This window comes from Coffea arabica, chromosome 8e, assembly GCF_036785885.1.
Source record: "Coffea arabica cultivar ET-39 chromosome 8e, Coffea Arabica ET-39 HiFi, whole genome shotgun sequence".
NCBI classification, from domain to species: Eukaryota; Viridiplantae; Streptophyta; class Magnoliopsida; order Gentianales; family Rubiaceae; genus Coffea; species Coffea arabica.
In genome coordinates this window covers 5,375,223-5,391,171 of record NC_092324.1, presented here as the reverse complement: position 1 = coordinate 5,391,171, position 15,949 = coordinate 5,375,223, and the positions used below count along the sequence as shown (strand labels likewise).

The 15,949-nt window shown below is 34.9% G+C and overlaps 2 protein-coding genes across 4 annotated transcripts; both read right to left on the bottom strand.

The window, feature by feature from the left end:
- Nucleotides 1–1,512: 1,512 nt before the first annotated feature.
- LOC113703300 (protein LPA3-like) lies at nt 1,513–9,749 on the bottom strand. Of its 3 annotated transcripts, none has more exons than XR_003451399.2 (11): nt 9,605–9,749; nt 9,179–9,358; nt 6,866–6,913; nt 6,733–6,772; nt 6,496–6,596; nt 5,659–5,851; nt 5,449–5,547; nt 5,020–5,137; nt 4,707–4,849; nt 4,209–4,295; nt 1,513–1,976 (listed from the first exon to the last, which is right to left on the bottom strand). XR_003451399.2 is itself a non-coding variant. In XM_027224617.2 (10 exons), the coding sequence occupies exons 1-9, from the start codon at nt 9,671–9,673 to the stop codon at nt 4,729–4,731; spliced, it is 969 nt and encodes a 322-aa protein (XP_027080418.1). In that variant the 5' UTR covers nt 9,674–9,749; the 3' UTR covers nt 3,921–4,295; nt 4,707–4,728. The 3 variants fall into 3 exon arrangements, 1 of the variants encoding a protein (XP_027080418.1); XR_003451398.2 differs by lacking the exon at nt 1,513–1,976 and adding an exon at nt 3,921–4,074; XM_027224617.2 differs by lacking the exon at nt 1,513–1,976 and having other exon boundaries at nt 3,921–4,295.
- Nucleotides 9,750–11,036: 1,287 nt separating this feature from the next.
- Nucleotides 11,037–15,097, bottom strand: LOC113703279 (bifunctional pinoresinol-lariciresinol reductase). Its single transcript, XM_027224589.2, has 4 exons — nt 14,690–15,097; nt 13,245–13,485; nt 12,229–12,432; nt 11,037–11,495 (listed from the first exon to the last, which is right to left on the bottom strand). Exons 1-4 carry the CDS (start codon nt 15,035–15,037, stop codon nt 11,332–11,334), a joined length of 957 nt encoding a protein of 318 aa, XP_027080390.1. The 5' UTR covers nt 15,038–15,097; the 3' UTR covers nt 11,037–11,331.
- Nucleotides 15,098–15,949: the final 852 nt, after the last annotated feature.

The following is a 15,949-nucleotide window of genomic DNA, read 5'->3' as shown; positions in this document are numbered from 1 at the left end:
AGACGGGCTCAAGTGTTGAGTTCCACCACAATCTGATAAAAATCCACCTATTGATGGACGGCTTAATATCAATAGTTGGGGTGCCCATCCTCTTCTGATCAAGCCCCCATCACCAAATTTGCCTTCCACATTTGGGTGGCCTGAACTCGGCCCGGATCAATGGCCCAAATGAAAGAGTGGGTCAACTTTCTAAAGCCCATGCTAACTGGGTATATTCCTCTTATGTAGGATCCACTTCACTGTTAAAGGCTACATATAGGACAGATTTGTTCAATTTTGTATCCAACCAGTGCACTACTTGCTCTTCACTATAGTTGCTTTGGTGCTTGGGCTGTCTAATTTGGGTTTCACTAATTAATGACTTGGGTGGTATATAGGGATGGCAATGGGGGCGGGTGCCCGCGGGGGGCTCTCGGGGCGGGGGTTGGGGCGGGGGGGAATTTTTTCCCCCCGCTTAGAAACGGGGCGGGGGGCGGGGGAGTATACCCCCGCCCCATCCCCCGCCCCGCCCCCGCAAAAAAAAAAAAAAAATATATATATATATATATAATTATATATAATATGTAAGTTAATTAGTTATAAACTTATGATAATGATATTATTAGTTAGATGTATTATATAATGTATATTAGTTTTTGTAATATAATTGATATTATCAATTATATGAATAATTCTACATGTCTACTAATAGAATTTATTAATTAGTTATACTAAATTTACTAATACATTTATACTAAATTTCTAATTACACTTAATAGAATAACACTTTTTTCTCAAAAAAAAGCACAAACACAATAATGAATTAGTGATTGCATTTGTACTAAAAGTGAAAACTTGACTATTTTAGTTATATTTATTTCATCATATTGGATTGTATTCAAATAACTTATGTTTGATTGTTTTTATGAGTTTCAATTGTAAAATTACAATGAATAATAATTTGGTGATGTGTTAATATTTTAGTACTTGATTATTTATTAAAATTTAATTATAATAAAATTATATAATAAAATTTTATTAACCCCGCGGGGGCACCCGCGGGGGAAGCGGGGCAAGGCGGGGCGGGGCGGGGGGAGCAGGAGGCGGGGGACGGGGCGGGGGACGGGGGGAACTAATAGGCAACGGGGCGGGGGACGGGGGAGGGGTCCCCCGCCCCAACCCCGCCCCGTTGCCATCCCTAGTGGTATAGGGGTGCAAACGAGCCGAGCCGAGTCGAACATTGAACTTATCGAGTCAGGCTCGACTACTATACACACAAGCTCGAGCTCGAGTTCGAACTCGTCGAGTTCGAGAAAATTGAGCTCAAGCTTGACTCGACTAAGTAAGAAGCTGGCTCGAGTTCGACTCGATAAGTCTCGATCTACTCAACTCGACAAAAGCTCGAAATGGCTCGAATTCAGCTAAAAAATTCCTGTCACTAAACATAACCAGTTTTATTTAACCTGACTCCAATAGCACGTTTTAAGCTATTCAATGCCTTGCAAACTTGAATTTAACAATTCCAAACATGAATTAAAAGTAACAACAAACAAGTTCTTCATTGTCCAATAATACATGCACGAAATCAGAAACAAATGTCCACAACTCCACATACATAATTGTTTCACAATTTTTCAATTCAAAGGTCCAACACCTCAAACAAACTCAAAAACAAGGAACAAATAGTTTGAAATCACTCGAGATTAAGTCCTCCAGCAACCAATATAGATTACCTAAAAACATGAAGAGTCTCAAGGTATAGGTAATAAAATCTCCTTCTAAAATTATCTAGATCATCACCTTGACCAACCTCTTGATTCGAAGTTTGAGCCGGGGCTTGTGTATCACATTCTAACCGCTCTTCTTCACTTCCTAGTTCTTCATTTCCAATAGAATATTCTAGCTCCTCCTCATTGTTATTTCCAGCAGAATCAACTGCCGATCTAACTAGTTGTGAAGAAATATCTTGAGGAGACATAGCCATATTGTGCTTGTGCCTAAATTTCAAACAACAAATAAGAGTAATTTTTTTTCAACACCGTTGGGCTTGGTAAGTAACAAAATTGCAGGTTGAAAGTAAGCATAAACTTTTGCAAGAACTTTCACCGAAAGTCTTGGTGTGATGGAGAAAGTAAGCATAAACTTTAAAGACATGAACTAGCCTTGTTGATGTCTTTTGCAAGAATTTTCACCGAGAAATACAAAGACCAAAAAAGTGTGATCCCAGTCATTTTAGAAGTCATCATTACAATACATCATTACAACACCATTTTAGAAGTCACCATTACAAAGACCAAAAACGTATGAAAACTATAATGATTCTAGCCGTATTATTGATGGAAATTTTGATGGTATGCCTTGTTAAGTAGGGGTATTTATGTAATTCCACATAGCTCGCGAGCCTTCATACAGATGACTCGAACTCGACTCGTGTTATAAATGAACCGCTCGAACTCGACTCAAGTTCGGTATTGACCGAGCTTGAGTCGAACTTTGACCGAGCTGCTCGGGAGCAGCTCGGTTCATTTGCACCCCTAGGGTGGCACCCAAAATTTCGCATGCAGGAGTGGCCCCATGGTAAATGTCGGCATGGCCGTTTGATTAGCCACATAATCGATAAATGGATGCTCCAGACCATCACACGTGTTGACCATCAAAGCAATCGAACCTTCCATTAATGGCACCCACGGTGGTTGATCACCCGGTCTAGGTGAACCGCCAGTACCCGAAGCACATTAGGATGGCGTGTGAAATCACAGTATGTAAGAGGCATTTCCTTTGGTAAGCCAGGGATGGTATGCACTTCACCCCGGCAACTTGCTTTAGCCTGGGACTTCCACGCACCCCACTCCATGGCGGCTGAACACGGGCCGAAAGTAAAGAGGCTGACAACAGGGTCACCATGCTTCCGAAAGATATGTTTGATCAAGCCCATTCGAAAGTCAATTATGACTCACACTAGATGGGCTGAATCTGGGCCAGTGGACCTACTACTCAAGTGGGCCTCAAGGTCCAGGCCCACTTGCTCTTGGGCCATGTTGTGTCTAGAGAAGGGTCGGCTGTGATGAGGAGGGGGTGGTGGTTGAAGGGGGAGGGAGCGGAGGAGGAGAGGTTGGAAGGGAGTACAAGGGTGGCCTTGAAGTTTCTAGAGGAGAGGTGTTTGTATGGTTCTATGCAAGGGAAAAGGTGACCACAACCAGAAAATGTAACAATAAAAATCTCTTTAGTTGTTGTCATGCGTTTAGATTGGTTCTGATATTTGAGAGTCGTGAGAGCTTTAGCACTGAATGCAGAAAGGAATTTGTAAAGAATGGTGAATGATGCCTCAGAGGATGTGAACAATGAAGAATATCAAACTTGGAGATAAGATATTAAGATGTGTAGGCCATCATGGGGCCAAAATAAATTGCATATTCATGAATAGGATACTAATTGAATCTTGCCACTAGTAAGAGTGTAAACGAATATAAACAAACCAAATATTCTTCTATTTAAGTTTGGTTGATTATTTTGTTTAAATTTGACTTGTTTATTTTTCGAACCAAATTCGAACAAACTTTTATTGAGTTTGAGATCGAGTAATTTGAATATTTTATATGTAAAATTTTACTTTTATGCTAATGGAGTTGAACTCAAAAGTTTATAAAATAAAAAATATCGTCACAATTTGATTTGATTAGTTAGTGAATCAAATTCAAACAAACTCGTAATTGAGCAGAACTCGATTTGAGTATCGAGCAGCTTGATTCGCTTTTCAATCCTAGCCACTTGCTCCTCCTCAATGTCAAAATGTTAAATAACAAGATGGTAACCAAAAAAAAAAAAAAATCACACCATTCCTAGACGGTAAATCAGATAAATGGAGGCACACACACACATAGGCAGGAAGCGCATTTTGACAACCAAAAAAAACAAAACAAAAAAAAGAAGTTATGTACAGATTAGACTGAACAAGCTGCAGGCCAAATATTGCTGGAAACAGTACATGACAGTATTCACAGAACTGACATTGAAGTTTTCATCATACACACGCTTACTCCATCGGTGCTCTGTGTAACTACTTAGAAGGAGCACAAGAATTCCTTCTCAGTGTAACTACTTAGAAGGAAAAAAAAAAAAAAAATACACTCATTGGTGTAGCAATAGACAACAGTGAACAGCACTATCAATTCAGAAAAGTCTTTCTTGTAGAGAAAATCAACTATCAAAATGAAAAACCAACAACGTACCTGTTGTATGACAATTGACAACTTGCATAAAAGCTAAATGGTGCTCTAGTTCTGAATCACCTCTGTGTTCACTGAAACCAGAACTACCTAGAGAGAAGAAGAAGAAGGAAAGATTTTTACAGCCTAACATTGATAACAACAACCAAAGATTTTTACAGGGAACTTCTCATTGACTCGTTGGTGTAGCTAGTAAAATATTTTACGTCTTATATTCCAGAGACAAGATGCTATATGCATCAGAAGTAGGTAGAGCTTTAACTCTTCTTTTCTCCCAAGGAAATGAATACAGCAGAATATTAGCTGGGAAAGGCCATAGCTATCTCAACTCTTAATTGACAATAAAGGATACTAGAATAATCTTTCTGGAAGTCCAGATTTGCAACATTGATAATCGCATAAAACCAGTAAAGAAAAGCAAAACAGGAAATATCCAGATGGGGGTATTAGTGATTTAATTTCTGATTAAGTAGAGAAACAAATTAGTAGCAAAAACCTTACCTAATGGTTTAACAAGGAGATATTAAGCTGATGGAAGGATGTCTAATGCCACTTCCTTGAGGGATGGCATCAAATCCTGCTGATGCAAGCAAATATATCCCTTTCTTGTTCTCCTAAGCACTTTCCATGGGCCAGGGTAGCACCTGTGGTTGATCAAAGTAGTTTATAGAGAGCGAAATAGAGGGACAGCTTGTAACTTCATTTAATTTTTTTTTCGACAGAAGCAATAATCTTCCAAATCTGCATCCCTGATATTTTAACTCGAAAACTTATCTTGTAAAAGTTGAGAAAAGAATACAGAAAATATCAGAACCTGAATAGGACTCCCCCTTTGTGTCCTTTAAAATTGTGAATGTAGTATACAGTCTCCATTTTGGGCAAAAGAGTCTTGTTAAGTGCAGCCAGCTTTGGATAGAAGAACGGTGGATAATCTTTTCTTGTTCAAGGAGAAATTCTCTATGAGTGAAGCCAGTGAGATGCTGTCGAACTATTTGAAATCAACAACCTACTAGCAGAAGCTCCTAATTCTCCAAAATTTTCTAATAATTTGAATCAGAATAAAGGTTATTTGTTTTGAAGATACAATAAAATGTTTTAAGATTTTCAGAACTTTCTGCTTTAGCATCATAAATATCAGCAGTCTATGAATTGTAACTGTCTATCATGAAGTATAGAACACAAAATCGTACAAGAACTAACATCCTACACTACTAGTTAACTAAACATGAATAAACAAGGATACATCCTGATCTTATCCGGTCAAGTTCTCCATTAAATATGATCAGTTTCCGAGAGGTGCTTACTACGGCCTCTTCGTACAGTTCTTCGACCACAAGCATTTCTGTATTTCACAAGATAAAGGGCATACAGTTGAAATTACGTCAAGTGGGAAAAAAATCGAAAAGAGTAAACTTTAAGCCATGAAAATAAAATGAAACATAAGTCTTCTTACCACTGACATTAAAGTATGGATAAGCAACTAAGAAAACCTCATCTTCTGGCTTAACTCGGTCAGCCATCTTAACTTTTTCAACAAAACCAAAGTCCTCAAAAAATGACGGCTTTGTCAGATAATCCAACTTAAATGAGACTCCCCCAAAAACTGAATTTCTTGCAAATTGAACTTCCTTAGCCTCTGGGAAGAACTGTTTAGTATAAGAATGTAAGACAAAGTTGAGAAACCAGACACAAAATTAAATAAACAAGAAGATGGCTTATTCAAGAAAAATACAGCATTCCATCTTTAAGTGAATTCAAAACAAGTTTGGCATAATATCTGCTGGCTAAAATGATATTTCAAAAGTTGATCATAAAGGAGATGCTCCAAAAGGCCATGTTCCCTAAAACAGGAAGTTAATTACGTAACTGTTTCTTCATTCAAACCCATTTCAGAGCTAATTTTGGTTTATTTGCTGCTTAGTCTTCCCTATCACTTTGATTTTTTTGATTTTCAGTCTTCCTCTAACTGCAGCCCAACACGTTTCCAAGAAACGCATTAACCAATGTCCAAAACCATCTTAACCACCTTCTAATCAATTTGTCTCCATGGAGCTGATTCCATACTCCAATTACTATACGACAAATTGCAAGTACAACTGCACCTCTAAAGAAACGTGAAGATCCATCAGGTCAATAACAATTATTTTTTTCATTTCAATTTGATACACAAAATACAAAATAACTTAAAAATTTGCTCTATGAAATCTAAGTATACATATAGGAAATATGAGTGTCATTAACTACTTTGAAACTGAAATTGCGCAAATATTTGTTAAAGTTCAAACCATACTATTCTGGTTCTTGTGGCTTTCTCAGGAGTTATGAAGAGGTCACAGAACTCACGGATTAGTTCCATACTTTCGGTCATTTCTATACCCCCTTCACCATCACCTGATACAGACATGATTTTGACAATTGTTATGAATTTTATGGAACATGTAATAACATGGGATGTAGCAATTGACAGAAAATGATAATAAGTGGTTTCATAGATGAAAATTAAGTAAACAGCAAAGGATGGTATAACCTGGCACAGATCCCAATCCAGCAGTAGGAAATTCAATTTCCTGTGTCAGAAACTTGTTGCTCACAAACTATGCAAACTGTAGAGGTTCCTTCATGCCCATTATCATTACGAAAAAATTTATATAGCAACTCACCATGAGCTGCCTGTTGTCCTTCACAGCTAATTCAGTTGCCTCTTTAGCCTGTCATTTATAAAGGCCCTTGGATTAAACTGCAGAATGGTGATAAAAGATCGAAAAATGATGAAAAGAAAAGAATGTAAGAAGACATATCCCTCCTGTAAAGCCACTAAAAAAAGAAAACTATTTGAGTTGGATTAAATCAACTGCAGAATGGAAACAGTTTCCAGTCAATTTAATGGTCGTGGCTAAACTTTATTCAAACATAGTGATGTCAAATGACCAAATTCAGGATTTGATATGGGAAGTATAGTCCACCTATTTCCCCTATTGAAACCTAATTTATGCCATATTTAATCATACTAAAGAGGAACCTAATCATACAAACAACTGCTTAGTGGAAACAGTGGATTTATTATGCATTAAGACAAGCCTGAAAAGCTTTTGGACGTACTCAGTTAGAAATGGCAATCAGAAGCCTGCATCAACAAAGGAAACTAACTAGGTAGAGCATTCCAGAGAGCAATTCATAGTATCTCTAGCAAAGATGAGCAAGGGTCTAGTTGAACTTTATGTTCCATATTAAGCTGCCTTAACTAGGAAAGTAAATGTAAATACCTGCTAAAAAGTATATCAGAAATGCAGAGAATACCTTTCTGATAAATTTACCGTAATACTACTTTCACAAGTTTATATTTGTCCAATCAGAAAAATGAAATAGTATGCAAATAAAAACTTTTAGAAGCCTTAACAAGAATTCTGATTGCCTTATTCCTTGAAATCAAGAGAATGTAGTTTTACAGATTAGATGTGCATATATCATCATGACTGCAGGAAAACAATATGATCTACAAAGAGAAACTAAAATGAAGGTTGAGATTGTTAAATTTTTTCTAAAGTAAGCAAAAAGGGGCTCCAGCCACCGACACCCACCATGCCAAGTTTAACTCAACTTGAATAAGAAATGTACAGATTGTTAATGTGTTTATTATAATTGTTCTTTTTACCAAATAACCTCCTCTTCCCACTGTAATTAAGATTATGTAGCATCCACTTGTAAATTCTTCACGAAAAAATGCATGTATATCCCTTAGAAAAAAAGAATCTAGTTCAATATCAAGATATGTGGATTAAATGTTGGCCAAGAACCTTCTGAACCATCCCCATGGGGTGTGTAAATGGCATAAAGACTTAAACAGCAATAATTACATTTGGTTCCTGACTAAATAAAGATAGGTGTGATTGAAAACTCAAGGGAAGACTTGCATTTCAAATTATGCATCCAATAAACAGCTGTGACAAAATGTGACAGTCGTCAGTTTCGGGAAGGTAGAACAACAAGAACAATCCATAGTTTCAGTCTATTATGGTGCCTTGGTCATACATAACTCAAGTTGAGCTTTCATTTTTCACTTATCTATTGATTTTGAGCCTTTGTATCAAGTATTCTTGTGAGAAACAGATAGATGTCTTAGTGGTAAAGTACCTTTACAAGGATAAATGGTAGTTAAGATCAGAGCCCTAACAAAGATGCACAAACAAGTAAAATATCGCAATGCATGAAAATTTTTTCAGTCACAGTACCAGCCACAAAGAGTTTGGCTTCATCAATAATGATCTCATCCTTGTAACCTCTAAATCATACTGTACCACGAGGAAGGAACTACTTCTTTAAAGTTTCATTTGCATAAAAAACTACAAACATCTACTACCGGATGAAGAGTTAGAGGAACTCATCTAACCATTCAATGAGTATGGTCATAGCTTACTAAGATTCCAAGCTCAATTCACTTCTCATCAACAAGACTTTGCTAAATCTTTGCACCTTAAAAAAAAAAAAAATCCTTTTCTTGGATCATGACTTGAAGGAATAATGGGAAACTAAGCTGATCTAAAACATGAATTGTACATAATTACGGACCACCACGAATTGAACATTTAGAACACAAGCAATAGTGCCGTTCATTAATTTCTCTGGTTTTCTTCTCCCCTTCACGCTTTATTTATCAAAAAACATTTATTCGTTTATATTTCTGAGACCAAACAAGAAACTGAAGGCAATATCCAGAGAGAACAGAACAAATTGACTTTGATTGTTCTTGCAATAACACTTAAATTACAATTCAAAAACTAAATGCTTAATTTTCTTCTCTTGATCAACAACTAAATTACCAAAGAACCCATTTCCCATTTTCTTTTTTCTTCACATTTCGAAGTTCAAAATAAAAACTGAAATCATATTCACAAAGAATGAAAAGAACTAAAGAAAGCATCTAAATTCAAAAAATCCTAGTACTCCAAATAGGGAAAAGACTATCAGAAACTCACTTGTTGAAGAAGTTCAGCATAATCCTTGGGAAATTGTACATCAAATCCAACCGATGGACTGCTGTCTCTAGATGCTGAATTTATTGCAAAATCACCATTTCTTGATTTCCTGTTAAAATTAATTCTTCCACTGCAGACAGTCACTTCTTTCTTTATCGAAAACCATCTCTGAGAAGAACCCTGCAATTATTTTCAAGAAATCATACAAACAACCAAAAGGGTACACTAATTGAAATAAAAATAATAATTCTAAGCATTACTAATGCGCTGTTTAAAAAGTAGAAAGTGAAATTTTGCATCAAGAATCATTTTGGCTTGAATGGAGTTTTGGAGGATAATAATTATAGTCGTTTATTAATTATTTATTAATTTTGGAATAACTGATCAACTGTTATCGGTGGCCCAATTAGAATTGGCAATCATAACCTTTGGTTTTGAATGAGAAGGAGATGAGAATGGAAGAGCAGGAGCCGTTGGGGAAGTGGATAACGGCATTTTGAAATTGGAAACCAGCCACAAGGCAGCCAGCGTCTAAGCCCAAAGTGAATTTATTCTTTTGTTTATTTTTCCCTGTTTTTTTCTTGCAAAAGTTATTACCAAGAGGTTTCCCATTAAATTTGTTTTTGTTGTGAATGTAATAATATATCTATAGTGGCAGTGATTTGTATTTTAAATTCAATACTAATAAAACTATAAAGCAAAGAGAGAGTGGAGTAGAGATAATATTTCTTTTAGAATAAACGATGTTATTGATTATTAATCTCTTTATAATTTTTAATGTTGCTTGTTGAACTTTTTCTTTAGCTAAACTAGTCACTCAACTTATCGAAACATATATTTTTTGAACAAAAAGGTGTACGCCTTCATTAGTTGAGTGACAAAAAATTATGTTTTTATTAGTTGCGTGACAAAAAATACGATATTCTAGTAGTTGGGTAACCATTTTAGCTAAATAAAAAATTTAGTGATTAAAACGAGGATTATCACTAATTTAGCGACTATGTTTGCAATTTACTCTTTCTTTTATTTATTTATTGGTAAAAGTACAATGAGGTTTCTAAATCCTTTATAGGCGAGACAACGCCATAGCTACATGTATCTTTATTAATAAAAGTGTATGAATTTAGAAGTTGCATAAATGAATTAACGAATTTCAAGAAGTATATGAATGTATGATGTATCAATCAACCTTTAAGGGAAATCAAGGTATTGATATATCATGCTAGGGGTTGAATGGACATGGACACTTATCTATTTATCAATTTTAAAATATTGCCCCATGTCCATTACATAAAGAATATCTCGTTATAATCTTATTTTAAAAAAAATTCAATTGGACAAACATTACTAATATTTTGTCAACGCATGCTTTGGGTTGATCTCTAGACACAAGACGTGTTTAGTTTGTATCTCCTTCTCATTTTTTAATTTCTGTGCTTCTTAATGATGTACTTAAACTAAAAACAAGCAGAATGGTGTGTTGTATATATTATAATCAAGCAACGAAATCTTTGTTTGTATATGCTGATGGTATATAAATTAGTAGGTATAGATGCATGTCACGTATACAAAGTTAAGGTTTAAATTCAAATTCGAATTAAGTGACATGCATCTATTTACGCTAGTGTATACACAGACTTGTTTGTGTACATTGATAGTATATAAATTAGTAGGTATAGATGCATGTCACATGTACAAAGTTAAGGTTTAAATTCAAATTCGAATTAAGTAACATGCATTTATTTTTGTTAGTGTATACATTGACAGTGTATATAAAATTAATCCAAATTATTATATCACTTAAATTAACAAAGGGTAAAAAAATTAACAAAGGACCGGACCAAATCAGAGGCAGATATTAGTCTTTGTGCTAATAGCCACACGGCTTGCACGCGACTTATTTAGCTTGTATTTCGGGAAAATACATCAATTGTCCAACTTTGATCGAAATTGAGAACTTTACAAAATGACAATTATTTTAGTAGAAATTTTAGGGACGAGTCCCCAAACATTTGGGACCAAACTTTAATTAGCCATAAAGGTAGAGGGTAAGCACATAAATTAGAGAGGTTGACCCACAATAAATTTTAAACATTATCATCCACCCTTAAATTACGTAAAATTTTGTTGGAACCCTATAATTATTGCTTCAATCACACATATTGCTTGAGGTAGTCCTCAATTGTGGTGTACTTTACTTCAGGATACAATTTGGATGCCTCTTCCCCTTCATCTCCTATCTCAAAATTTGTAAGACATCCTTCATAGCAGACGTGATAATAATGAGTTAATCCAACTTGCTCCGCATAATCAAGTCCTGCTCCAGAGGAAAATGTAAACAAGAAGAAGGAAGTCCAATGGTAATTAATAACTTGAATGAGCCATGCGAAGTGTGAATCTACTGAAAAAAATGGCAAAACTGCTAGAAATCACAATGGAGTTCCATAATAATCTATAGAAAACTTGAAACTATTATAACAAATCGCGATAGTAGTTCAATGATTAATGCACGAAATTGAAACAAGGAAATTTGGTGGCCCTTAATATCTTCTAAATTTTAATCAAGAGAAATAAGATTGCCACATGCTTGCAACTATTATTTTCAATCCGTTACATTTTCCATGTTATATTATATAAGTACTTTAACTTTTTTGGAGACTTGTTGTGATTACAGATCTACAATAATTATCATTCTCGTCAAATTCCATTAATTTGATCCTAAGTTTCACGACATTTTTCATTTATGTTAAACTCCGAATTGTTGGAAAATTTTCAATTATAATTTCAAGTTGTGTTGACAAGATTATAGACAAAAGGAGATATAAAAGCTGAACTTTAGGGATAGAAAAAAAGTAAATAGAAAACTGTAATAAACAAATTACTGAGCTTTTTTTTTTAATGAAAATAAAAAAAAATCACCTAGAAATGGTAGGGGGTTAAGCATAGACTCTGATTTGTTTATTAAAACAGATTATTGAGCTTAATTGTAATGCAATTAAAATTAAAATGATAAATTTTCCGTGATTATGACAATAAATCATTTTAAGTACCTTTGATGGAAGCCAAAAATTCTTCCTTGCCTATGGATGACTTTTTCAGTTCTTTCCCTATTAGCTTTTCCCATAATTGAACCACCTCTCTTTGTGAAAGTATGTTTTGAGGTGGCCTTAGGTAAAGTGTTTTGTTCAGTGTCCTTGGATCATCTATGGTTTTGATTGTGTAGGTGGCTATGTCGTCTTCATCAACATAAATTGCTGCAAGAAAAAGACAGTGGTACCAGAATAGAGAAACCAGCAAACAATTAGAAGGGAACAAAGACATCAATAATAGAAATGGTAGAAGAGGAAATAGAAAAGAGAGACTGGCATAATTGCACCCTACGGCAAGAATCAAAAGTAACACAGGAAAATCATGAACTTAAAATGAAACTTGCAAGAGAAGTCCATAAACCTAGAAAAAGTAATTGCAGCAAATACCTAATAAATAATTTACTTGCATTTGCCTTGGCCCCAAACTCTGAACTTTCACATAATTCTTTCAACTAGCAGTTTTACTTAAAAATAAATAAATAAATCTATAAATTTGGCTTTTAATTAATGATTAATCTTTAGCTTGACATTTTAGGATAATTCATTTTAAATTTTACCACATTAACATACATATACAATGTTCTTCATTCAAGCAGTAATAAGCAAGGTATGCCATAATTTTACCATGTAAAATTTTCGAATGGTAAGGAGTCCTTGTTACTTCAGATTTTCTGTCAAATGGCCTCTATACCATTTGAAAGGGTCGAATATAGCTCTTAGTTAACAAGATTATGAGAAACTTACGCTGCAAATTTTTGAGACTGCTGTCTAAGTTTTAGTTCAAACTTGGAACTAAAGCAAAACCTAGTCAACATTTTGGCTCTTCTAGCTAGCATAGATTAACCTTCAATGTGTACTACCTACGTCAAAATTCCACAACTTCTCCAACGTATCTACTTTAATTTTAGAGTTCAGACACAAGTCCAATTGTGGGAAAATTGATTCATGATGTTCTACATATAGTACGAGTTGAGTACCTTTTTGGTTTCCATCTCCAAGGAGGAGTACAGAATCCTTTGATGGCAGAATTTTACCAGGTTGGCAAAGACCTCCAATAAAGTATCCTGCAAAGCAATTGGCCGAAACATACGTGAAAGGAATCCCAGCTTCTTCAATAGCTTTTCTTACCACCATTTTATCATCAAACGTGACCCTTCCTGGCTCCATAGCATCGCCCATTCTTGCGGGATCAGTACCAAACTCAGATGGCAAAAATCTCTGTGTTGCATTTCACATGTCAAGGCTATATATGTTTATGTATTGAGGGAGGAGCAACAAGGGGGCCAGCAGGGGCAGCCCCACCCCAAGTTGTGGCAAAATCATTTAACCCCAGAAAGACCAATCTCCACCCCCACCACCCCCCCCCCCCCCCCCCAAACACACAACAAAAACAACCAATCAGAAAACAACCTAGCTTTGTCCTTGAAAAAAAATCTTAACTTCCTTCAAAAAATTTTGGTCTGCTATCTAATTAGTCGATCTATAAAATTTAAATTCTTATTATTTTAGTATCACATATTATCTTTTTAAGGTCATATAGATTGTTTCCCAAAAACTTCTCTTTATGAACATGTAATAATGAACATTTGGTGCTTATTAGCTATTGCGGTTGTGTACTTTGAACTAGAACTTACAATTTTAAACTAAAATGTACGTTAAAAGTTAGAGATGTGAGTAGTTGTATAAATTTGTTACAGTAACTCAAATATTCTTATAAATTGTGTTTCGAGGACTCGATTTCTCTACTGTTTTATTAAGATCATTGTGATCATAAACAATCTATTGTTATAGAACTATTTTTTAAAACATATTTTAGTTCAAATTGCAATTAAATAGCAAGACTGAGGCATTAATTCAAGAAACAGAAAACTTGACATAATATTTAATATTTTCAAATTACACACAAAAATTTTTCTACACCTATAGTTTTGCCTCCCCTCCTACTCAAAATTCTTGGCTCCACCACTGCATATGTTACAAGCCAAATGAACTACAAAAAGACAAATCCTAGTCAGTTATGCTTAATAGTCCTTCTATTTCCTCTTGGACGGAGAATTCTCTATTTTCAGCCTCACAAGTACTCGTTGGACTTTTTTGCTATCCTTCCTCTTCTAAAACTTGAAGAAACCATTAAAATGGCATAATAACAGGGACTCAAACAATCAATAATTCGCACGAGTAGTTAAAATGGAAAATTCACCTAAATTTTGCATAGTTGTGTGAGTCATTTCCTTCGTCTTTATTTTTTCAAGAAAAAATTTCCATTAGAATGAGAAGGATTTAAAGGGAATGATTATTCGTTATGGTTTTAAGACTAAGAAATAAGAGCCTTAGACTATTGGACTTTTGTCATAGTAATTCAAAAAAAAAAAAAGAATTAGTAATAGTAATAGGCTTCATGGGTAGGACTAGTACTAATTACCTTGATATTTCCAGCCTCTTTGATGGCCTTGACAAGGTCGAGCTGAAGCAAAATATGGTGGGATCGAATGTGAACCCCAGAAATTGCACATATAACAACGTCCACCAATTTCACAGCATCAACTAGGCTTTGATAATGGCTAAAGGAACCAGGGACTAGGTGAGCTCCTCGTGCCTTAAAAGACAAAAGCATCTGCACTTTCTCAATATCAACACCTATCTCTGGACGATGAAGAACATAGGTTTCATGACCTTGTTCTAAGCTTGCCTTCACCAGCCTCTTCCCCAAGTACCCTGTTCCCCCTATAATCAGCACCTTGTTTTTCACATTCTCTATTGTGGAACCCATCTCTCTCTCTCTCTCTCTCTCTCTCTCTCTCTCTCTCTTGGAGGCTTGAACAATTAAGGTTGTGACATCTATATATAGGTTGTAGTACAGAATTGTTCTTGATCTTATTCATTTTTTATATAAATAAAACACTTTTTCTTTTTGTGTATATATGTATGCATGCATGTATGTATGTATATATGTATGTATACATATGTATATAGTATATATATATATATATTCTCTGCATTTATGTTATATCTTTTAAAATGGTAAGAGTCTATTAACATTTAATTTTCATGTGTATAAACGTAGTGGGTATGTTTAATTGATACTCATGGTTGGTTTTGGGAGAGGTGTCTTGAACCAAATGTAAGTGTTCTAGACAACAATAAACAAAAGGTTAACTTAAAAAGTGTCTACATATATAGGCAAGAAATGTGAGCGTGCATTTATATGATAAATTGTGTGCATAAAACTAGTGCTTATTGCTTATCATTATTGTGTAACAGATTAAAAATAGAAGCTTATGATTGTTCATCTATGTACTAATTTTCATGTGCAATCACCTTTTCAGTTTTTCTAGTAAAGTGGTAATTATGTTAATGACAATTATTTTCATACAACTAACGTTAATCCAAATTATTTTGGTGAATTATCCTGAAATTATTCGATATATTAAAGAACGAAGAAAGAAATCAAGATGCATGACCATATGATATGGCGTAGCTTGAGAGGATAGGTTGAGGTAACCTTAACATAAAGGAACTGTTGTTGAAACGCATTTGTTGCTTTCTCTTAGAACTGAAGAAAATGATCCAAACTAAGCTCAGACCGTCAACGAAAGCACAGAAACATTATTGTTTATTCATCTGCTCTCAAACTTAAAGTGTTCAATTTTGATTGTGCAACTACTTACCAACTTTTTTTTAA

Coding starts and splice junctions, on each gene's coding strand:
- LOC113703300 (XM_027224617.2), bottom strand. CDS start 9,673: ATGCCGTTATCCACTTCCCCAACGGCTCCTGCTCTTCCATTCTCATCT. Junction 6,914..9,178: donor ATGCTGAACTTCTTCAACAA/GTGAGTTTCTGA, acceptor TATAAATGACAG/GCTAAAGAGGCAACTGAATT. Junction 5,548..5,658: donor TCCATACTTTAATGTCAGTG/GTAAGAAGACTT, acceptor TGTGAAATACAG/AAATGCTTGTGGTCGAAGAA.
- LOC113703279 (XM_027224589.2), bottom strand. CDS start 15,037: ATGGGTTCCACAATAGAGAATGTGAAAAACAAGGTGCTGATTATAGGG. Junction 13,486..14,689: donor AAGAGGCTGGAAATATCAAG/GTAATTAGTACT, acceptor AATGCAACACAG/AGATTTTTGCCATCTGAGTT. Junction 11,496..12,228: donor ATTTTTGGCTTCCATCAAAG/GTACTTAAAATG, acceptor CCTCTGGAGCAG/GACTTGATTATGCGGAGCAA.